Consider the following 23,281-nt stretch of genomic DNA (forward strand, 5'->3'; position numbering starts at 1 on the left):
TGCATCTACTCTGATCAGCACTAAAACGGGATGCAACCCATAACCTGTTCTAATAATTGCATACTACTACAGAACATATGTTAATATTCTAAATATTTTTATTGTTTGTTGTTTGGTTAGCATAATAAACGGCTAAACACTGAAACCCCAACAAGGCAGGCTACGTGCACCCTTTTACAAGGCTTTTGGCCCTTCAGATGCTGTTGGACTACAACTCCCATCATTCCTGTCCGTTGGCCTTGCTGGCTGGGGCTGACGGGAGCTGGAGTCCAAAAGCAACAATAGCCCTGAGAGCAAAAAAACCTCTCCGGTTACAGATTCGGAAGGGCTGTTCTAGCTGCCGTACCCGCCCGTCCCAGCATCGCTGTGTCAACTTCAGTGTGTGCGTGTGGGGGGGGGGGGATTTTCTTCTCTCCCTCCTCTCCTCCCACTCTCTCCCCGCCGGCCCGGTGACACTCGCCCCGCCTCCGCCATGGGCTCGCTTTGCGCAAGCGCAGCCGTGCTGATGCTGGTGGCGGCGGCGGCAGCTGCGGCGGCGGTTGGGGGAGGGGAAGGCAGAACGGCGTTACGCCACGCGAGAGACGGGGCTGGACCGAACGCGGGGAGCGGGGTCACGAACTCTGACCTCCCAGATCCGGACCCGCCACCCACAAATTAAACCCCAAGGAGCTGCTGCTGCGCCGCGGCTGTCAGGTATGACGCGGAGAGGGCAGCGGGGAGGAAAAGGAGGGGCTCCGGCGGCGCTGCCCGAGGCCTTCCCGGTGCGCCTGGGCCTCGGCTGGCGCCTCAGCGAGCCTCCTTGTCGGCGCCTGCTCCGTGCCCGGCGGCGGGAGGGCGCCGTTCCCCATGTGGCGGCGGTAGCAGCAGCAGCAGCAGCAGCTCCTCCTGCTGCCGCCGCCGCCGCCGCCCCTCTGACCTTTCACCCACAGGAAAGGCTTGCGTCTCCCCTCCCCGGATCCTAGCCGCGCCCCGGGACCCGCTCCTCTCCTCTCCGCAGGCCCAGGGCTCTCCTGCGCCGAGGCTGATGGAGCCTGCGGGGCACGCAGCCCGGCCGCCGCGCCAGGTGGGAGCGGGCGGCGGCGGCGGCGGCGGCGGCGGCGGTGGCGGTGCTCAGTCTGGCTCCGCAGCAGCCATTTTGTGCGAGCGAGTGACAGCGGGCTGGGCCCTCACCGCGCTGCCCCGGTCGCTCCGGCAACAGCGCCCGCTCGCCCGCCTGCCTCTGGTCCTTGGCTGGAACCTGAGGCCTTGTGGCCTCTCAAACGGCAGCTGAAGGCGGCGCGCGGAGCTTGGGCGTGTGACGTAGGAAGCAGCTGCCTTACCCCGAGTAGTCACACCGCAGGCCCTTTCTAGCTCAGTATTGTCTACACTGACCGGCAGCGGCCCTCCAGGGTCTTCAGCACAGGGGGCATTTATTCCTTTTGAGATGCCGGGGGGTAGGGGGGTTGCACCAATGGACCTTGTGCACGCGAGGCAGATACTGCGGCACTTCCTCGTCTTTTACAGTATGCTGTACTAAAGTTACAGGTGGAGGAAACTCACCTGGTTGAAGGATCCTCCATACAAAAGCGACAACAGAAGCTCCCGCACGTGGGTGTTCAGTGTTGGCGGGGGGGGGGAGGCTCTGCCCTCGCCTTGTCTCGTGTGCCAGCTTTCAGTGTACTTTTTGCAGGGGGGTGCTCAAATATTTATAGCGCCTGTAGTCTAGAGTCAGGTTTACCACTTACAAAAATGCTGCTTATGAAAATACAGCCCAAGTGGTAGCCACTAGTCATCCTTTGTTCCATAATTTTGGATGATTAACCAATAGTGGAAAGATAAATCATTATTTTCCTCCTTGCCCCTTTCATATACATCTGTATATTTGTGTGTGCAATGGTGGCTCCTTTGAATAGGGAGTGATAGCTTTATTTGGCCTCGGTTCATTCCAGTTATGCCCTTCAGTTATTACTTTCCTGTTTGACATACTGGAGAGGCTTGTGGCCCTGGGTGCGGTATTTTTGGTACAGTGAAAAGGAAGGGCATACCTTTTGCCATGAGAGAAAGTGAGACTAACAGCTTTCCCTGTCTTTCAATTTACCCTTCTTAACGGGTCTTGTCAGATGGTGTGACTATGTGGCTGGAAAACTGAATTTTATTTGTAACTTGCAATTAAAAATGTGTAACTTGTAATTAAAGATGCTTAATATTGAACATATTCCTTGGATGGGAATCATGATCTGGATTAGAAGATGATAGCTGATTTGTTTTCTTCCCCACTTGGAGATAGTATGCCCCTGAATGCCTGTTGAAATGCTCAGTCAGCTGTTCTCATGTGTACATATGTGTATAAGATCTAATGTAATCAGAATTGAAATAATTTACAAGAGTTGTACTGTATAGATTGCTTCTGTATCCATGAGTTGCACATGCTTTATTTAAAATATTTTAAGGCTGTCAATCAAAGCAGATTCCAGTGGACATGAACAAAACTATTCATACCAGATACAAATACAGCATATCAACATTCATAATGGAAATGGCTTAATGGCAAAAAGAATCAGCAGTAAAACTTTCTTGTTATGTGAATCCTTTACATCCACCAAGTCTTTCAACCAGTGATCTACTACTGCATGCTGTAGTGTAAACCACTCGTTGCTTGAAGCGTAAAATTAAAAGTGTCTGGAAACAAAAATGATCTTAATTTTTCTCTACTTGTTAAGACTTTGTATTTAATAGTTCAGTTATAAAATATATTGTATAAAATTGTAGCAGTACAGTAATCAAATGACTTTTACAGTTATGCACTTCACTACAGCAACCCAACCCAACTGAGTTTAAAACTTCTACTATTTTTAACTCAATGTGGGAAAAATATATTAAGGTAGGGTTGCCATACATTGCAATTTCCTGGACGCACAAAGAATACTGCAGTCGGAAGCAGTGTCTGAGCGGAAATCGAGAAAACGTCCGGGAAAATCCAGAGATATGGTAACACATGGCAACAACGTTTGGGTCCGGATTCTCACTTATTGAAATATAGAAACCCTAATTAAGCACTTACATATGCATTTTAAATATTTTTGTATGCCACCTTGAGCTCATTGATTATCTGCAAGTTCTAGTGTTATTCCTGCTCTCTGGTGTAAAATGGGACCTCCCTCTTTTTCATGACTCCTAAGGTTCCTCATGCTGCTGCCAACCTAGCAGTTCGAAAGCACGTCAAAGTGCAAGTAGATAAATAGGTACCGCTCCGGCGGGAAGGTAAACAGCGTTTCCGTGCGCTGCTCTGGTTCGCCAGAAGCGGCTTAGTCATGCTGACCACATGACCCAGAAGCTGTACATCGGCTCCCTCGGCCAATAAAGCGAGATGAGCGCCGCAACCCCAGAGTCGGCCACGACTGGACCTAATGGGCAAGTTCTCCATGATCCAGATTTCTTCAAAGCCACGTTTCAGGCTTGCTTATTTAAATAATCTTTAAGGTTCCTCAAGAGTGTTTGGTGAAGTACTTGGCCAAAAGCCTTTTGTAAGTCTTAAGTACACAATGTCAGTTGGATCACCTCTCTCAATACACTTGTTATCATTCATTCTCAAACATGATGAACCAATTTTAAGCAAGAGCAGCTCTCCAATATTAGTTTCCCTATATTAATTGATGGTACATCTTCCCTTTCACTGTTGAGCTATTCAGCCAACTGTTATCGTTAGCTGAAGTATTAATTCAAGTTACTTTATGTCATATTCTTCAAAGTACAGTAACTCATAACTAGAAACTAGCTGGACTGGAAGTCTAATTATATTCTCAGTTTTCCCAGTTTGAATTTTTAGTTTTTGCCAATTTTTCAAAACATCCGCTTCTATAAACATTGTCATTAGACCTCAAATAAGAGCACACCACCAGCCCGATAGATCAACATTTACATACTGCATAAGAAGTTACTTGCATTCATGTTGTCTCTTAAGTTTGAGAGACAATTCCTGCATTGCAGGGAGTTGGACTAGATGATCCATGGGGTCCCAGTCCAACTCTTACCATTCTATCATTCAGTGTATCAAACTGATGTATTAACAACAATAATCACAACAACAAAGTGCAAACATAAAGGTGTGTGGGTGTGTATATGTTTGTATATGTCTCTAACATCACAGCCTGGATGGAAAAAAAGTATAAAGATACAGCACAGCTCCAAAGGGATAATATAATATGAACCCACACAACGATTCCCTTTACACACAATAAAGGTTTATAAAAATAAAAGTATTTTCCACCTGTGAGTTCCATTATTATTGAGAATAAAGGTTCAATATAGTGAGCATTTTTGACAAGATGCACACACTGAAACAAAATCTGAGCTTGGTGGATTTTTAACATAGCACTAAGAAACAAAATATTTCCTCATATCTATTTCAACTACAGTATATCTTTTACTATATAAAACATTTGAAGACAGTCCCCACAGTACACCAAACAGGTGTTTCACATGTACAGTGGTACCTCAGGTTACATATGCTTCAGGTTACAGACTCCACTAACCCAGAAATAGTATCTCGGGTTAAGAACTTTGTTTCAGGATGAGAACGGAAATCGTGCTGCGGCGGCAGCAGGAGGTCCCATTAGCTAAAGTGGTCCTTCAGGTTAAGAACAGTTTCAGGTTAAGAACACCTCTGGAACGAATTAAGTACTTAACCCGAGGCACCACTGTTCTAGAGTCTTCCTAGAAGCCTAAGATAACTGATGAATTGAGATCCACTGTTGTTGGGTATGGTAAAAGCCAAGAGTTCAACAAATCAAAGAAAAGGAAAGAAAATTTAGTATGTTAATGAACATTAGCCAGCTTTGGCAACACAATACAGCTTCCAAGACTCCACTTTCCCTTTACCTCCCAAGGCTGAAAGGGAGAAGCTCAGTACAGATTTATAGACTGAATAATCTAGCTTTTGCCAGCTAGATAATGTCTAGACTGCACCATTATGAACTTGATGAAACAGTGCACATCTCACAAATCTGTTATGTTTTCTTAAGTTCTTTATTTTCTGCAGATAATTGCCTTATAAGTTGATTCATATATTTATGAATTAATAATGCTATTGAATAGTTTTAAGTAATTGCTGATAAAATCTTAAATCATATAATTAAATGTTCTATAAATCTGTATAGATGGTACTTTAATAATTATTTGTGGAACAGAAAATTATAAATTATTTTCATTCTGTAAACAATTCCAATAAGATATTTGAAACTAAAATGATCTCTTTTTATTTAATTATAGGAGTCTCTAGAAATTGATTATGTACACCAGAAGTGGAGTATAACATTGGTATATAGGTAAGCAGAATGTTAATTTATAGATTCCATTAAAAAAATTAAAAATGCAAAACTATGAGTCATAAAGTGTAGGATTTGATCCACTGTACATTTAATGTACAGTGGTACCTCTAGTTGCAGATGGGATATGTTCCAGAGGTCTGGCCGGATCCCGAGGTTTTTGCAACTGGAGAGGCCACTTTTGTGCATGCGCGTGCGGCAAAAACCCAGAAATATACTTCCGGGTTTGCCACTTACGTATCCTGAAGTTTACGTAACCGGAGGTACGACTGTACTGTATTTTGGTTAAAAAGGCAGTTGGTCAAGGGTCCACAAACCTAGTTGCCTCTTCCCTTTCTTGCTTATGCAGAAAAATTCCCCTGTTGTGAGTTCTCTGTAGAGAACAAGAGGTTTATCAGTGTAGAAGGCTGAGGGTCAGTACTGCTACGCTCTTTGAGGCGAATATATTGTCCGATATTATTATGCAATAACCTGTACACCACCACTTTGTGCATATATATATATAGAGAGAGAGAGAGAGAGAGAGAGAGTGTTAACAAATTGTCTGTCTGTCTATCTATCTCCCCCACAAGAACAAAGTTTTTATATAAAAACAGATAAAATAACTCAATAAAAAAATCCCTATTGTAATTCATGGCTAATTTTCAGTTCTAAGCAAAACTCAGAAAACACATTTTGACTGTGTATTTACAAGTGCATGAAATGTGAGCTTGGATGAAGGGTGAGATATAAATGTAGTTAATAAGTAAAATAAAGTAAAGTAAAAAATGTTAATGACAACTACAACACATATGTTTGCAAGTGCTCCAGCTTTCTAAAACATGAATTGATTACCCTTTTCACAGAGCGCTTGAAGATTATAGCAGTGAAGCAACAATTAAATATTAATTACAGTATAATTGTGATCTTGTGGCTTTCCTGCAAAAATAATGAGTCATAACCTTTGTCTCAATTATGCTGATTATTTAAGAGAAGTCTGTAGAAGATGTGCAGAAAGGTTATCCAGAGGGAGATTTATGAAAATAAATTATAGGTGAAAATGTTTCCCTTGTAATTGGCAACCAGTTGGCAGGTGGTTTTGTGTTCAGCTGGAGAATGTTTGCACATGATCCTGCATGGATAAGGTCTCTAGTAAGCAACTAGTTTGAGAGAGAGAGAGAGAGAGAATGAGAGAGAGAGAGAGAGAGAGAGAGAGAGAGAGAGAGAGAGAGTTGGGAGGTATTTGGGGAGGTAGGAGAGAATGAAGGCACTTGGCTGCAACTGCTGCTACTTTTCTGTACTTCTCTCACTTGCTGATTAAGTCAAATCTAGTGCCCCATTTGATAATGTTGAAATCAATTAGGGGTCTTTATGGAGCTGCATGGGAGAGTGTTTGCTTACTGATATTTTGATGATTGGTTTGTTTGTTCACTCCATGTAGCAGTGACAGTGTCTCATCTGTGCAATTAGTCAGTATGAAATATTTTGGATGAAGAGCAAGAGGGATGTTTTGTCAGAGGAACTGTTTACCCTGCCAAAGGAAAACAAACAAAAAGCACTTAAGATCTGGCATGTTATGAATGGTCTAAAATGTATGATGTCAGGAGAACCCAAGTGGCAGGACATAGTATTTATTTATATCTCATCTTTCTGACCGTGGTATCCAAGACAGTTATTTGTTTTGCCATTGATGTGGTTGTTAAAGAAAGGCAGTACTGTAAAAGTATTTTCTAGAATAAAAATATTTCTGTCTACTCAAAACTGAGGTACCACTCACAAGTAACTATAGCAGTATTGTAAATAAACCCATGTATGTTACTGACTTGCAGTTTATTTTTATACTTATCTGCTGTTTCCCTGCTGGCCATGTAGAAGGTCCCCTCTTCAGCATCTAACATGGAAACACAGCCTTTGATTCTTTTGACCTGATAATTCAAAAAGTTCCCTTCTACCATGAAGGAGACTTGCTTTTCTCCACAGCTAGCACAGAAACCAAACTTGCAGGGGAGGAATAGAAAAAGTAGTTTGCCATCCACTAGCACACCCACCTCACCAACATGGAATTCCTAGTCTAAGGGAGTTGTTAAACATAAGGCTTAGCTATAGACACATCGCTAGCTTAGTAGTAGTGTGGTGTGATTTGTGAATACGATTGCTGTGTATTTTAAGAGTTGACAAACATTGCAGCTTTTCAGAGGTGATGTGCCATCAATAAAATCTTGACAACCATTGCTTGCTTTTGTTCTGGTTTTCTCTTAAAAACCTCTGTTTTACAGGAAACACTAGTGACTCAAGATCATGGCAACCATTGAGGAACTGGCCCATCAAATTATTGAACAGCAGATAGGGGAGGTACATGTACATTTTTACACTATACTGACTCAAGTTGCTATATAAAAATGTCCTTAGTAATTCATTGTCCATTGCTCTGGAATATATTGCTTTTTTATTTATGTTAAAGATGTTAAGTTGCATTCCAGAAAATTCTAGCTGATGGTGATTTTGTTTGATAATTCAGCAAAGTGTTACAGTTTGGAGAAATAACAGCTGTCCTCCTTTGGAGAAGGTCATGTTTACTTATTACAAAGAACTGCTTCCACTAGTTACTCCTGTGTCTGGATACCCATCTAGCTTGATTATCTACAGCAGATACATTCCAAGTGGCTTGTAAGTAAGCTAGTTGTGTGTATGTAATGGCTATTCAGATACAGGAATCTCTTGGGGCCAGGGGCTGAGTAACTAGGAATTGTGCTTAAAGTGAATCTTAAACAAGTAGCCAATTCTTAAGCACAGCTGTTAGTGATTCTGTTCTGTGGTTGCAGGGAATACAAATGTGTAGAAGGATTGCTCTAACACAGTCTTTAACTAACACTGATTGGAAAAATCCACTTCTGTGGGGGATATTATTTGATAGCTATCAACATTGATTCCTGAATTAGCTTCTTGTGTGCTGCTGCAGTGAAAGAGCAATTTGACCCATTTGCTGTGCCTGCCAAACTTTGCTCATGTAGTTAGTCTGCCTTGTTTTTTGTTCTAGATAGCACATTCCCAAGGATCTGTCACACAAACACTAATGGATGGGACGGCACAAAGAATTCAGATTGTTCCTGCTGATACAGGTCTCTCCTTACCCCAGCGCATACAGGTACAGTCGGTCTAAAATACTTAACTAGTTGAAAAATGTGTCCTGAGCACCATATAACAATGGATTTCTGAAACAATTGAACAATAAATGGAGACTCTGTGAAACTTACCCCATTGTGCAGTTCTCCCACAACCAAAGCATGGTGTTATAAGCACTGGATTTAACCCAAATGCGATGTTCCTCTGTGTGAGTGTGACCAATGTCATGCCCACCACCAGCATGTGATCCTTGGAGAGGTGGCAGGCCATAAATATGGCACCTGGGCCAAAAGATACTGCCCTCCCGTGGTTTTTTAGAACATTAGATTGTTTTCCTAGAGAACTTTGGGAAGGAAGCTGAAGCCCTGAAACTTCAGGTCAAATCTGTGAAACCTGGCAACTCTCAAGTTTGGGGTTATATTGTGAATGCACACAATACATGCTTTAACAAGCTTTACTAAATTAATCTTAATTTGTGCACTGCGAATTGATTTTTCACCATTGTGGTATCTGTGTTCCCATAGTTCCTGGAAGCAAAGGGTTATATGTAATCAAGTCAAGCTCAAAGCAGACCTATTGAAATAAAAGGACTTGAGGTTCTTTTATTAATGTCTACTCCACGTGTGACTAATGCTGAATATCACTCAAAATGTATGAATTTAGGAGAGATTATATTGTGATCTTTTACAACTCAGTGCTTTACAAATGAAAATGTATAGTGTAAAAAGCTAAAGTGTCAGATTTCTCCTGCCATAGTGGACCTCATATCACAGGCTCCAATCCTGTGCATACTTACCTTGGAGTAACTCTCCTTGAAAACAGAGAATCGTTCTTCACAAATGTTATGTTAGAATGAATTCTGAAGAATTCAACATCTAATTTCCAGGCTGGATGGTTGTGAAGTTTTTGTTTTTTTGCAAATTAAATGTGGACGTGTCTTACAGTATGGAGCACTCCTAATTGAGTGATCATAACACTAGGTGAATGAACTAGGATGCTGATTCATGTAATATATGCTGCAGCTATTGAAAACAGTTAATATAGTTCCATTTTCTTTAATCACCCTTGACTACACCATAATTCCGCTAGACACACCTTTTAATCATAAGCTACCATAACTTGAAATAAATGTGTCACCAGATTGTCACAGATCAGCAGACGGGGCAGAAGATTCAGATTGTTACAGCACTTGATCAGACTGCAACAGGCAAGCAGTTCATATTAACAAATCATGATGGTTCTACCCCAAGCAAAGTGATCCTTGCAAGACAAGATGCCACTCCAGGAAAGGTTTTCCTAACAACTCCAGATGCTGCAGGAGTCAACCAACTGTTTTTTGCATCCCCAGATATATCTGCACAACATTTTCAGGTATGGTGTCTCATACTGTTAGGACTTATCAAATTACTTTTGAGACCTAGACTTTCCACTTCATGCTCATGCTAGTCCTGCTTTATAAGCTGCAGTGCAATATCCTGTATATGTTTTGTGGATTGATAGTCCTCTTATGCATAAGAAAGTAGCTTATTTGCTGTCTTGTAAAAAATAATATTGCAGGACGTGTGCTTTCTTACTGGAAAAGGAAGCAATATTCAGAGAAAAATGTTTTAATTTTTTTTAAGGTTCACAAAATGCTGGTTTATTGCTTTGAAAGGCAGCCAGTTTTATTTATTTATCATTATTTCACTCACTCTCCAAGCAGCTCAGATTGTCATCTGAGTGCCCAGCAATTTGGCACACTTTGTCCTTCTTTAGAGTAACATGATTGGTCTCATTAGTGCTGTGGTTCACTTTTTTTCCTACTTAGTATTAGATTCATTTAATGCAAGGGTGAGAAATTGGTGGCTTTCCACATGTTTGAATCAGACCTAGTTAGTATGGCCTGCGTGTAGCCATACAAAGGCTATAGTCCAATGAATTTTGGAGGCCCACAGGTTCCCCATCTCTGGTTTAATGTTTTCCAATATATTTATTGCCAAAAGTATTTTCTGGATCTTGGCCATAGTTTAGTGTAAAAGTGCTTTTTCATGTTCCTGCATTTCACAGGATCAGGCATTTAATTTATAGCTAATAATTTAAGCCAAGAAGTTGGAGGAACTGAGAAGTCATTTATTTGTTTGATTGCTTTCAGATTTTAACAGACAATTCTTCCATAGAACAGACCCTAAATAAAGTATTTGATCTCTGTGTTGTTTGTGGAGACAAGGCATCAGGTAAGTCGCTATGTAGTTCTACTTTGCAAAATTTAATTGGCATTTCACTCTGTAATTTAACTGTTTTTGTCATGTGTTTTAAACAAACCTTTTGTACTAGGACAGCAAGCATAGTTCTGATGTCTTACAAGTTCTTTTGAATATTAATAAGCCATCATTTGATCAACACAACTAATTAAGTCTTTCCTAGTATAGTAATTGTTTTTAATATCTGATTTCATTATTAATTTTAATGTAGATAGCATATGTGAACTGAGAGGTTTCAATGGTTTAGCAGTATATAAAATTCTATGAAATGAATACAAATGTACGCAATTAAGTAAAACTTAAGAATAATACTTCATAATTAATGCATTATATCATATATTCAGGACGCCATTATGGAGCAGTGACATGTGAAGGATGCAAAGGATTCTTTAAAAGAAGCATACGAAAGAATTTAGTGTATTCATGCCGTGGGACAAGAGACTGTGTGATTAACAAACATCACAGAAACAGATGTCAGTACTGTAGACTTCAGAGGTGTATTGCATTTGGAATGAAACAAGATTGTAAGTATGAGTGTTTATAGGTTTATTGTGGGGAGGGTGATAATTATTGGAGGATTTACTTGCTCCTATGTGTTCTTACCCAGTCTCCACTCATTACATACAAATTAGCAGTTGAGAATTAATTGAATTTTTAGTGACAAGATGCTACTGATGCTACAAAGACTTAAATTATAGAATTGTCACTTTTTGCTCTAAAGTCCTATACATGAGTCTTCAAGTGGCAAGAGCATATTGGCCTTTCCTTAACATTTTTTGCGTACATTTGAGATAAAAAGCCTTTCAGTATTTCTGGAAGACACTCAGACTTGGGATTTGACAAGATCTTCCCCACCATCTCATAAAATGCTCAATTTTGAACAGCTGTGAAAAATATTTCTATATACAGGCAACACCGTGTTTATGCAGGGGTTGCATTCTGGGTTATCACTCGTGTAAGCTCATTTTGCCCCTGTCCCCTTCTGTTCCCACCCACTTCTAGGGCCAAAGGTATTGTGTGCGTCAGTGATCACATGTGCTTTGGTCACATACAAAACAGTTGTTTCCTGTATATTGTGGTTGATCATATGAGGTGCAGTGGCTGTACAGTTGAGAGAGACTTCTTTTGATTTACAGTACTGCAATAAGCAGACAAAATCAAAAGTAAAAATTTCTCAAAGTGGTGGTTTTCAAACTGCCCTCCATGTTCCTTAATGATCAGTAATTTTGAATAAGCCTCTGCAAAAGACAGTTTACTCACCACTATCATCCCTCTGTGTCACCCAACCAGAGGGGTGCTTTGGTTGTATTAAAATACAGATGGGGAATCCCTTTAGTTTACGGACCAGATCCATATCAAGTTTGGCCTCACAGCCAAATTTGACAGTTGGGTGGGACTGCCCATTCACATGAAGTCATTATTATCTCACATGATTGACATGGGGGTTGTCCACACACCTATCAAAATCCCTTGTGCAGGGTTCCGAAGTGGCTGACAGCCAGCTGCTGTTCCATGCTGGCAAAAGGCATGTGCAGCCAAACTCAGCAGAGTTTAACCTCCTCTCATTAGCTGTTGAGTAGGGATTAAATCTTGCTGTGTTGACTCACACGAACAGCCAAAGAAAGCTTGTAAAAGAGTTATGTCAGTTGCTGGGCATGGTTTGGGGGAAATGACCTTGTGTTTAAATTGGATCTCCTGGCAGGCCAGATGTACCCCATCCCTGTTTTTTAGAGGGTGCACTCAGTTTATCTAAGAAGACAGTGAGGCCGAAAGGGCCAAGCTGTACCCCACAGGGACTAAATGCTTATTCTCAAACTACTGCAAATTTAAACTGTTGATTGGCAACTGTGAATAGGATTTCCTTGAAGGTGGAAAATTTAAAAGCACCTGCTGGAGAGACTTAAGCAAACAACAGTATTCCTATCAAACTTACTGTGTTCAAATCATAGTGAATGTATAAATAGGCATAGCCCTTGAATGTTTTTGAGTATCTGTGGGTTAACAGACAATATTGCCAGTGTTAAGAGACTGGAAAGTATTTAGAGATGAGCTGTGGGATTATGAATTTCTGCCTGAAGCCCTTTTCTTCTCATGCATGAATTCCTTCCAGTGAACTTAACCATAGTTGTATCAAGCCTAAAGTAAACGTACTAGATTTTGGTTATGTTTAAAGGCTAGGGGAGTTAATACACAGGAGAGAAAGAACTGAAGGGATGGGAGGTTCTGTCCTTTGTCTTAAATCTCTGATCATGGTTAGGCGATTGCAAGAAGTGTTTTCAGTGAACAGAAAACAAATTTGTTAGGATTAGTTTATTTAAACTACAAAGTTGACAGTAGAAATTGAAAAGAAACTTGTTTTTAACAGCTAATTGTGTGTGAATTTTGGATTGTTACTGATAGCTCCACACCCTTTTGTAGCTGTTCAGTGTGAGAGGAAACCTGTTGAAGTATCACGGGAAAAGTCTTCAAATTGTGCAGCTTCTACAGAAAAGATCTATATCAGAAAAGATTTGCGGAGCCCACTTACAGCCACTCCAACTTTTGTAACAGACAGTGAAACGGCAAGGTATGCAAATATGGCTCTAGATTAAATAGTTTTGTGGCAGGTTTTTTGGTCATAAGCAAATATTTTTGCCTTTTTATTTCAGATCAACAGGAATGTTGGAGTCCGGAATGTTTGTGAACATTCATCAGTCTGGTATAAAAAATGAGCCTGCAGTGTTGATGACTCAGGATAAGGTATATGATGTAGTAACACATTAATGAAATAAACTTTAGTGGATTCACTTGTCTAAATATTTTGTAGTAATAACATTTGTTTGGCATGCTTAAGGAATCAATGTTTCTTCTGTCCACCCCCCCCCCCCCGCTGTGTGGTCCTGTTTTATAAAAGAACATTGAGGTATGCACAGGAAAAGGTCTGCAGGTCCTTACGGCAGGGAGCAGGGCAGAGGCAGGAAGCTACGTCTCTCTTTCCTTGTGTCTTCTTTCTTTCTTCCTACCTGCCTTTATTGATTTAAGGATAGAGCTAGCAAATCAAATTGCTTAGAACTGTGTTCTTCTGAGCCCAATACAATCTTTTGGGGTCACTGTGCCATGGATGCTTCAGTTAAACATCCTAACTAACACCCTCAACTCCAGCAAATGCTACTATCCACCCTTGAAGTGTACACCCTGAAATGACATCAACCATGTTTCATCTGCTTCTATAAGAAGCTGCCAACCTTCCACCTCCACTCACCAGAGTTCACGATGGGCGGGGGGGGGGGGAGAGTTGCTAAAAGACAAAGTTTGGCTCAGTTAGATTGTCTATACTAGCCCCCAAAGCCAAACAATTTCGTTTTTGAACTTTGGAGACAAACTTGATACTCTTCCATTGAACTTAAGATTTGGCAAGCACAGGGTTTTTTGCTGTCTTGCACTACCATGGTCATTGCCAGTTTGAATCTTCTTTCTACATCTTCTTAAAGACATACTGAAATCTTCTTTCAAATCCCTGCTTCAGCTGTCTTTCTTATCACTGGTATTCAATAACAAGAAAGAGGGATTTAAAAGTGGTGGTACCCTGGAATATCCTCAGTCAAGTGTTGCAATCTTTTTGGAACAAGGCAAAACTGTTGTTGTTTCCCCAGGCATTTTAATCCGCTGGAAGTTACTGCTTTATTACTGTACTACTACAGTCATTGATGATACACTACCCTGAAGTTGGGGGAAGCTGTTTTAACATGTATTAACCAATATGTTATCTGAAAGTATTTATGAATAAGAGCTTGTCTTTTTAGTGCCACAGATATGCTTGCAACTGAGATCTCTTCTCTAATAATTTAGTATAGGTTCCACTGTAAGATTAATTGTTGTGTTAAAAAACATTAACTCTTCGCTTCCTCTCCCCTCCTTCTTAGGTTGAAACATGTCAAGGAGATTTAAGTACTTTAGCAAATGTGGTCACATCATTGGCAAGTCTAAGCAAGTCCAAAGACATGCCCCAAAGTAGTCCCGAGCTGTCCATGATAGAAAGCTTAAGCAATGGAGACGCATCACTGTCTGAACTTCAGCAAGATGAACATGCAAGTACCGATGTTACAAGGTAAAAGAATGGTTGCATATGAAAGTAGTAAATGGTCTGACAAAAACATAGGAACAATAGTAGGCACTTTAGCCTCCAGTAGTAAGCGTGATAATAGCATAATGAACATCAGCTATTTACAGGCATGTTCAGATGCTTTAATCAGCCTAAATGTATGGAGTCTAACACAAGAATCTGGTTCAGACCCACATATTGTTAGGCAGAGATATGCAAAAGTTTTGTGCCCATGCATTCATGTCCTCTCAGGATCCCTTCCCTCTTTTCTTGGTACACTGTGATTCTACACTTACTGGATTAATTAACCATATGTTTCAGTTACACCTGAAGTGAGAAACTGTGGTTACCAGAACAAGCCAAGACTGTAAATCACTCTTTGAAATTGGTTTAAGATTCTGACTTGTTCTGATATGGTAACCATAGTTTCCGGGTCTTATGGTTTGGAAGAAATACTTCCAACTTCTTAAAATACAGTATTAATTTGTAATTATACAAATAGCTTTTTATAAAGCTGGCTGTGGAGGAAGAGTGCTGGTTATATGTCACTGTTCTTACTTCTGCCAATGATGCCCCAGAAGGGACTTGTGCAATAGGAAAGAATGATTTTAATAATATGAATTATCAGCATCCTGGTGGTGCCTGTTCACCCAGGCACCAACACTTTGTGATATCCCCCCTTAAAAAAGCCAAAAGAAGCCAAATCAAAAACCATTCATTTAGTGGCCATGCCTTGAGAACCATACAAGTGGGCAGCATTACTCTTGCTTCAGGACTGGAGATTCCTGGGAACCACAGGCATGTTAATACTCATTCCTGCTTTAATTTGGTTTAATGTGTCTTTTCTGGGCCTGAAATGGTTTTGTTTTGTTTCACTATCCTATCCAACTTGACTGATCTTACGTTTTCCATATATTATTTATAGGGCATTTGATACTCTTGCAAAAGCACTAAATCCAGGAGAGAGCGCATCGTGTCAGAGTTCTGCAGAAAGTATGGAAGCCAGCGCACGTTTGGTTGGTGAAGAAACCAGCATGAATATTGTTGAAATAGAAGGCCCACTTCTGAGTGATGCTCATGTAGCTTTCAGGGTACTTAATTATTATTTATAACCCTAGGCTATTTAACTTTTGTAGAGACAAATTCAAACCTGTTATGTGACCTTTTTTAAAGAATAACATTTGAGGAACATACTTTGGTGGTCAGCTGACACTTGTTTCAGATAATATGTGGTTGTCAACTACTTTGGTTGTGCAGTATTGTTACATACAAGGGATAGAAGGTTCCTGGGGGAAGCATCTGTGTACAGAAACTCCTGTTTACTTGGAGAAAGAGGTTTTTTTGTGTTTAGGATGAGGAAGGTCAGCAAGAGAGCAAAGAGTTCAAGGAAAGGTTTCTGGGGGAAGCAAATACTTAGAGGAATAGGAATGTGTCTGAAGAGAAGCTCTTGGGCATACTTGGGGTGAACAGGGTCATTGAGAGAAAAAAGCTAGATTTGTTATGTTATCTATTCTATCAAAGTAGATAAGCCTGCTTGTAGTTTATTTTCAAAAGGGCTGCACTGAAACTTTTGCTGCTTTTACGTTTGAAAGTCATTCATTTATCTAGGGCAAATTGTAGAGCACATTAATGTATCATGAAGTTTTCCAGTCCTGCATTTTTAATATTATAATAAGCATTTTTCATTTTCTTTGAAGTTTTCTGTTATATTATTAATATCTGTATTCTTTGAGATATGACAAGTCATTAATTGTTTTAAACTATACTTTTGTGACAGCTTACCATGCCTTCCCCTATGCCTGAGTACCTGAATGTTCATTATATTTGTGAATCGGCTTCCAGATTGCTCTTCTTATCTATGCACTGGGCACGTTCTATTCCTTCCTTCCAAGCTCTGGGGTGAGTATTGAAAAAATCTCTTAATGTAACCAAGGTTTCAAAACAGAATTCTTCTTGGTATGGATGTAAACTTCATTTTGCAAAAAGTTTGCCATTTTATCTTAAAAATAGTAGATGGAGTCCAGTTGGCATTCTTACATTCATGGAAGGACTGTAGATTCACAGACACCTCTTCTAATTCAAGAGGTGGGGAGTTTTTGCTGACTCTCAGTGCCCCCTGAAAATCAGCTCCAGAGGGTGGGAGACCTTGAGGAACAGAATGGAAGGTGGTGTGACAACTTGCAACTTAGTCATGCTTTTATTTATAAAATTTATGTGCTTGATTCCTGTGTTGGTCAAATATTCACTGCTCAAAGACTACAATATAAATATAAATATAAATATAAATATAAATATAAATATAAATATAAATATAAATATAAATATAAATATAAATATAAATATAAATATAAATATAAATATAAATATAAATATAAATATAAATATAAATGACTTCAATATAAATAGTGGCAAGAGTGGCAACCCAACTAAGTAAATATTTACATGATTCAGAGCCATGCCTATACATTTCATTCTTTTCTGCAGTTAGGAAACCTGAGTGTGATCAGAGTTTTCATGTGAGGTATGCTAGGAAGGTCAGTTTCATAGTGAGAGAGGTCTTGTCTGCCTGTTGATTGTGTTGAATACTTGTGACTATGCACTATGGCCTGGTTCACACGTTACACTAAGCCAAACCATGGGTTTGCATGAATGTAGGCTTTTGGTGAGGAGCTTGCTGCTTTGCTGTGCTGAGCTAAGCTAAGCCAGTTTAGTTGTGTGACATGTGAACCAGGCTTGTATTGAACTGAACCAAACAGTTCCATTAATATAGTTCTACTTCTTTTTAATAGGCAGGATAACAGCATATCATTAGTGAAAGCCTGCTGGAATGAACTTTTTACACTTGGTCTTGCCCAATGTTCACAAGTAATGAACGTAGCAACTATATTAACGGCATTTGTTAATCACCTTCATAATAGTTTACAACAAGGTAAGACACATTGTTACAAGTCTCAGAATTGGTATGGATGGGAATGTTGACTTGCTTTGTCATTGATTGATCGCTACTGAAATAATTGCATTTGCTCATAATCATTTTGTGCCTTTCCCTTTACTTGTGGAAACAGCTGTAGTCTTCAAGGTGCTTTTACACCACTATCAACCCTCTCACAGAGGGTTAACAGATATACCTTAACAGATTCACATAACTAAGACAGTAAGAGCCCCTATTAAATTTGCAATGTTTTGTATTCACTTAGATAAACTGTCAGCAGATAGAGGAAAGCTAGTGATGGAGCATATCTTCAAACTGCAGGAGTTCTGTAACAGTATGGTGAAGCTTTGCCTTGATGGTTATGAATACGCTTATTTGAAAGCAATCGTCCTCTTCAGCCCCGGTATGTAAAAACAAGAAACTAAAACCTTTAGCCTTGTTCTTTCAGTCTTTCTATGTTTACCAGCTTGCTCTTGGAGCAGATGTGCTTAGCTACTTTACTTTGAATTGTACCATCTAAATAGACCAGGCTGTGTGATTTGTGCTAAAGCTAAGTGCTTCTGGGCTTTTTTGTTTGATTTCACGTTGGGTGTGATTTTTATGGCCATAGCTTGGCCCCTTGGGGCACATTTCATTTAGTGTAACTGGTTAACATTTCTACATGAATCCACTGTGTGAGACTATCATAGTTTGGGTGGTGGCCTGTCACCAGTATGCAGATGATATTTAGTTCTGCATCTTATTAACTTAAGCACCCATGAACAGCTATGCCTGTTTTACATCAATGTCTGGAGTATATGGATGTGGTTAAACAAACTTAAATGAATCCCAAAAGAGATAGATAGGTTTGATGCTTTTAGGTAATTGATGCTGTTAGGTAATTGTAGTGGTCTAGATGGCGTGGCAATCAGCCTGTCTGTGGTCTGTGATGGTTGGGGTGGCCTTTTATGTACATCTGATTTGCAGTCGATTTAACAACATACTTTATTTTAGATCACCCTGGCTTAGAAAACATTGTACAGATCGAAAAATTTCAAGAAAAAGCATATATGGAATTTCAGGATTATGTAACAAAAGTATATCCAGATGATACTTACAGGTATATATATATACACATATCTGATTTTTTAAATGTTTCCTTTCAGAGTTGTATTAATTCAGGAAACTTCTGGGAACTAGTTTTGTGTTTAAAGTGTGAGAATATATTTTATTTAATGGTAGGTTGTAATTCCTCTAGATAATGCTATTCCTTCATACTTTGCATATATGAAATAAATAGTAGCTGTAAGCTTTCATTTCTAGTTAAAGTTCCATTATTGTGTTTGCTTCAAAGTGGCAGGTCCTGAAGTTGCAAGCTTAATGAAAAGGGTTTGCTTGTTCTTCTGGTTATATGTAGTCTGATTAAAATCAGTAGGGTTTCCTAGAAGTCAAGCGTGTTGTCTGGTTTTATAAGCCACTTGAGAGGCAAATGTTTAAAGGACAGAGCACTAGGCTCATTTTGGCAGAAGGGAACAAATGATGCCCTTGCATGAGTGCATGGATCAGCCCCATGTGCAGATATTTCTTAACACACCATATATTTTGCTTACTAATACAGCTGAATATTGTTTTTTGAATGTAAAGTTGTGTTACCCTTTTGTCAAATATGTCTTCCAGGCTGTCTAGGCTGCTTCTCAGATTGCCTGCTCTGAGACTGATGAGTGCTGCTATAACAGAAGAACTGTTTTTCGCAGGACTAATTGGAAATGTTCAGATTGACAGCATCATACCATATATTCTAAGAATGGAGACTGCAGACTACAATTCTCAAATAATTGGCCATGCTGTATAAAAGTTAAAACCACGGATTCTAAACCATGGCAATCATGGTAATTGTAAATGTACACTATCTCCAAGAGATAACAAGTTTTTCTGTGCAATTTTAACAAGAAAAATACAAGAAGGTGCAGCTTCCTCATTACCAACACATTCTGGAAACGCAGTAGACTATCTTGACTGGTGCAGGATGATTTACCTTTTAGCTGGTTTTCAAGAACTTTGTATATTGCTTTAGAATCTAATGAAAATCAAGAAGAGTAGTTCATCCTATTTTTGTAGTTTAGCTATACCTGGAACATGACTATAACAAATTCTAAAAAATGTAGAAAAACAAGCCTTTGATAATGGAGAAACTTCATCAAGGCATTTCCATGTGATACTTTAGAAACAAAAAATAAACATTCTTCCCAATGCTGTATTTTCAGTATCTTGTTTCTACAAATTCATTCTTGTCCATTTGATGTAAGTCTGAAATCCTGAACAAGGCAACTGATTTCTGATGTGACTGAGGGTTGCATCCCATGTTAGTCATACTCAGAATAGATCCGCTGAAATGAATGGACATGACTAACTTCAATTTATTAATTTCAGAGGGTCTATTCTGAATAGCCTAGGTGGACTGCAAACCCTGGACTACAAAGCTTTGGATATATTTCCATTAGCTTTGGATGGAACTTGAACATTTTTATTAGCCAACTAGCATTTATTTAAATTGAAGATTAATTACAGAAAATCTGAAAAACTGGCTTGAAAGCCTATTAGTGCCCCAAAGCAATGATTATATTTAGATTAACTTGAGTCACAAATAGTTGTTAAGTTCAGAGTTATATCCGCTGCTAATATGATTTAGAAGTAAAAAAATTCTAGATACCTTAAATGTATCGGATAAGTATTGTGTGTTATTTCCTGAGTCCTGTTATTTTATTTACATATGCAAATCAGTTCATCAGTGCCAACTAGGTCTTTTTAGTAATATTTGTGCCCGTACATCTAGCTAGGAAATTTATTGATTATAAGCGTTAAGGTGCACATGAGCATATGAGCCATCTCACACAAACTTACCAGTCATATTGGAAGTGGATTTCCTTTAGCAATCCTGTCTTTTCCTGGAGGTTAAAACAAGTTTCAAGTTCTCATAATAAGACTAGAAAGCGTTCCTTAAATGTTCATAAGGAGATAAATAAACCTTGATGGAAAGTATGTGTTACTGAATGGTACTCTGTTTTTCCTACACTGTAGTGATAACAGAATCCTCAATTGCAGATTTTGTGTTTTCATATTGTGTTTGCTACTGAGTATCTTCAGCCTTTGAAAACTTTTCCAGATGCACTTTGTGATTCATTGAAGGCTACTTCTTTTTTAATTACGGTATAGAATAGTTAATCTAACATAAACACAAAATATTCCTTTACTGTGTCAAGGATTGTCCGCATAACTTTTTTTTTTTTTTTGTAAATCTTGTTTTCACCTTTATTTCATTTATTTCTTTATTAAGTATTGATCATACTGAATAATTAGAGACAGCTGCCTCTTCTTGTCAAACTGTGGTATTTACCAACAAATGAAATGGGCCTTCTGTAATCTGGACAGCGTTATTTTTATCAAGGTTTTAAAAAATGATTTAATAAAAAGAGGTACCTTTTTATATACTTCAGAATGAGTCAACCAACAATAATGTAGTGAACAGTTTAATTTCTTCCAAAAAAGATAAGCATGCTTATGCACTTGGGCACATGCAGGCTTGTATCATACAATTGTAATAAATGATGTATTCCTGGGTACATCTTGTAGTTAAACAATTTATTGTTTTAAGTCTGTACAGATAAACTATATTACACATTTTCTGAATGCTTTCAATAAATTTGTTACAGCTAGTTCTTCTCCACTGTCACTGGAAATTGTTTCTGCATTTCATTCCACTTTTGTATACATAATTTTTCGTGGTTCAGTTTTTGTGTATGCATCAGAATGCCCCAATTACTATTATTGTTGCTATATAATAACTACTGTAAATGTCTTGAAACCTGAAGAAGTGTAAATTCTATTTTGGCTGTATTTTTAAAAATAAATTGTAACTTTTATCATAGAATGCTGTTATCTCTTTAATCTCCTTTTCAATTAAAAAACAACCTAGTTCATGTGAGCTTTATGTACATAGATGCACTGTTATCTACTATCCTTATTTTTTTTAACATTTTGCAGCATTGTGGTAGAGTGAATTAAGTATTATTTTGGCTCAGATGCATTCACTTTGCTATTTTTAGTTAAGCTTTCCAGCCATTGTGTATCACTGATACTTTAATATCTCTGCTTTCATTAGTTTTTCTCCTGGTCCAAGTATGTGCAAAAATTCAGGAATTTGTTTTTAAAATTTGAAAAGTACTACTGCATGTTCAGTACAGCAGAATTGAGTAACTTTGTTTACTGTACCAACATACTTTGGTAATACTAAAAAATTACAAAAGATAAACCTTCTTTTGTCAGGAGATATATCCAGCTTTGAAGAAGTTGCACCATTTAGATGATTAAAGGACTACTAGATGAGGATGAGTATATTGCAGAGGTGTTGCAACTTGCCTTCTAGTGAGCAATAGTCTCTTGCCTTGTAAAGACGTGTCATGTTCAAGCCGTATGGGCTTCTCAGAAGCCTCTGATGGGCCCCTGTGAGAAACAGGGTGCTCTTCCCTCCAACCATGGAAGCAAAGGATAGCCTTTAGCACCATGAATTTGTCTAATTCTCTTTTATTCCTCCCACAAGAAGTTAGACACCATCCCTACTGAGTTTCAGATGGCTGGTCAAAACTCACTTATTTCAGGGGGCCTTTGTACCCTGAATGCTTCTCATATGTTTTACTTTTGTTTATTTCTTAATTTGAGAATTTAAATTCTTGGGAGTTTCAAATTCTGAAGGTTTAATTTATGTTTTAAAGTTTCTATGTTGTCTATTTAATTGCTTTAAACCGCTTTGAAACCTAAATGGCGAATAGCGGGATATAATTTTAAAAAATAAAGCAAGCCATCCAGGTTGGTCGCCATCAAAGCTTCCTGGGGGGAGTGCATTCCGTACTTTAACTATATCCTGTGTGAAGTCCTTTCTTTTATCAGTCCTGACTGTTTCAGCGTTCAGCTCAGTTGAATGTTCAAGAGAGGAGAAAAACTTTACACGCCTCTCATGTCACTTATAGAGCAGGACTTCCACCCTCCAGTGACAGGAGAGTCCCATGGATCTGTCTTAGGCTTCCTAGCACCCCTTCAGCTTGTCTGTGTAGCATCTCCCCACCATCACTTGCAACAATCTCAACCCTTTCTCTTTTAGGTCAGGAGATCTGTTGACACCGACATCAAAATACAGTGGGAGTTCCTCCCCCAAATCTTCTAAATCTGTGGATCCCAACGTGGAGCACCTCCCCCCCCCCCCCACAGGGAGGCAATTTTATTTTTAAGGGGAGCAATTTGAGAATGAGTTATTAGCAGTTAATGGCCTTTTAGTCTTCCACGTGAATAGGAGTTCACTTTTTGAATAAGAAGAATTATATGTCATGGGGGGGAGGCATCAGGATTTTAGAGATGTGTAGGTGGGGCATGGTCAAATAAAGGTTGGGAACCAATGCTCTAAATAGTTATATTTGAACAGACAGTCAAGGTTTGGACTCATTCGTGCCGGATTAGTATCTTGGAAAGTTTGAACGCAGTCTATATCGCTGAAGTTAACTCTTCCATTTGGTCGTCCCCCCCGTTTTTATTTTTATTAAAGATTTATTGGTTTACAAAAGTATGTCCAATGTCTCTTTTTTCAAGTTACATT

The 23,281-nt window shown here is 39.1% G+C and overlaps 1 protein-coding gene across 5 annotated transcripts; it reads left to right on the forward strand.

The window, feature by feature from the left end:
* Positions 1 to 494: 494 nt before the first annotated feature.
* NR2C1 (nuclear receptor subfamily 2 group C member 1) lies at positions 495 to 21,565 on the forward strand. Of its 5 annotated transcripts, none has more exons than XM_081878253.1 (16): positions 495 to 693; positions 5,248 to 5,303; positions 7,559 to 7,634; positions 8,320 to 8,427; positions 9,546 to 9,776; positions 10,537 to 10,618; positions 10,990 to 11,169; positions 13,046 to 13,211; positions 13,294 to 13,384; positions 14,548 to 14,732; positions 15,652 to 15,817; positions 16,504 to 16,625; positions 17,516 to 17,655; positions 17,924 to 18,061; positions 18,652 to 18,757; positions 19,315 to 21,565. In XM_081878253.1, the coding sequence occupies exons 3-16, from the start codon at positions 7,581 to 7,583 to the stop codon at positions 19,487 to 19,489; spliced, it is 1,944 nt and encodes a 647-aa protein (XP_081734379.1). In that variant the 5' UTR covers positions 495 to 693; positions 5,248 to 5,303; positions 7,559 to 7,580; the 3' UTR covers positions 19,490 to 21,565. The 5 variants fall into 5 exon arrangements, with proteins under 5 accessions (XP_081734379.1, XP_081734383.1, XP_081734381.1 ...); XM_081878257.1 differs by having other exon boundaries at positions 499 to 693; positions 13,064 to 13,211; XM_081878255.1 differs by lacking the exon at positions 495 to 693 and adding an exon at positions 955 to 1,063.
* Positions 21,566 to 23,281: the final 1,716 nt, after the last annotated feature.

Source organism: Podarcis erhardii (assembly GCF_964252035.2).
Source record: "Podarcis erhardii genome assembly, chromosome: 10".
Taxonomy (NCBI): domain Eukaryota; kingdom Metazoa; phylum Chordata; class Lepidosauria; order Squamata; family Lacertidae; genus Podarcis; species Podarcis erhardii.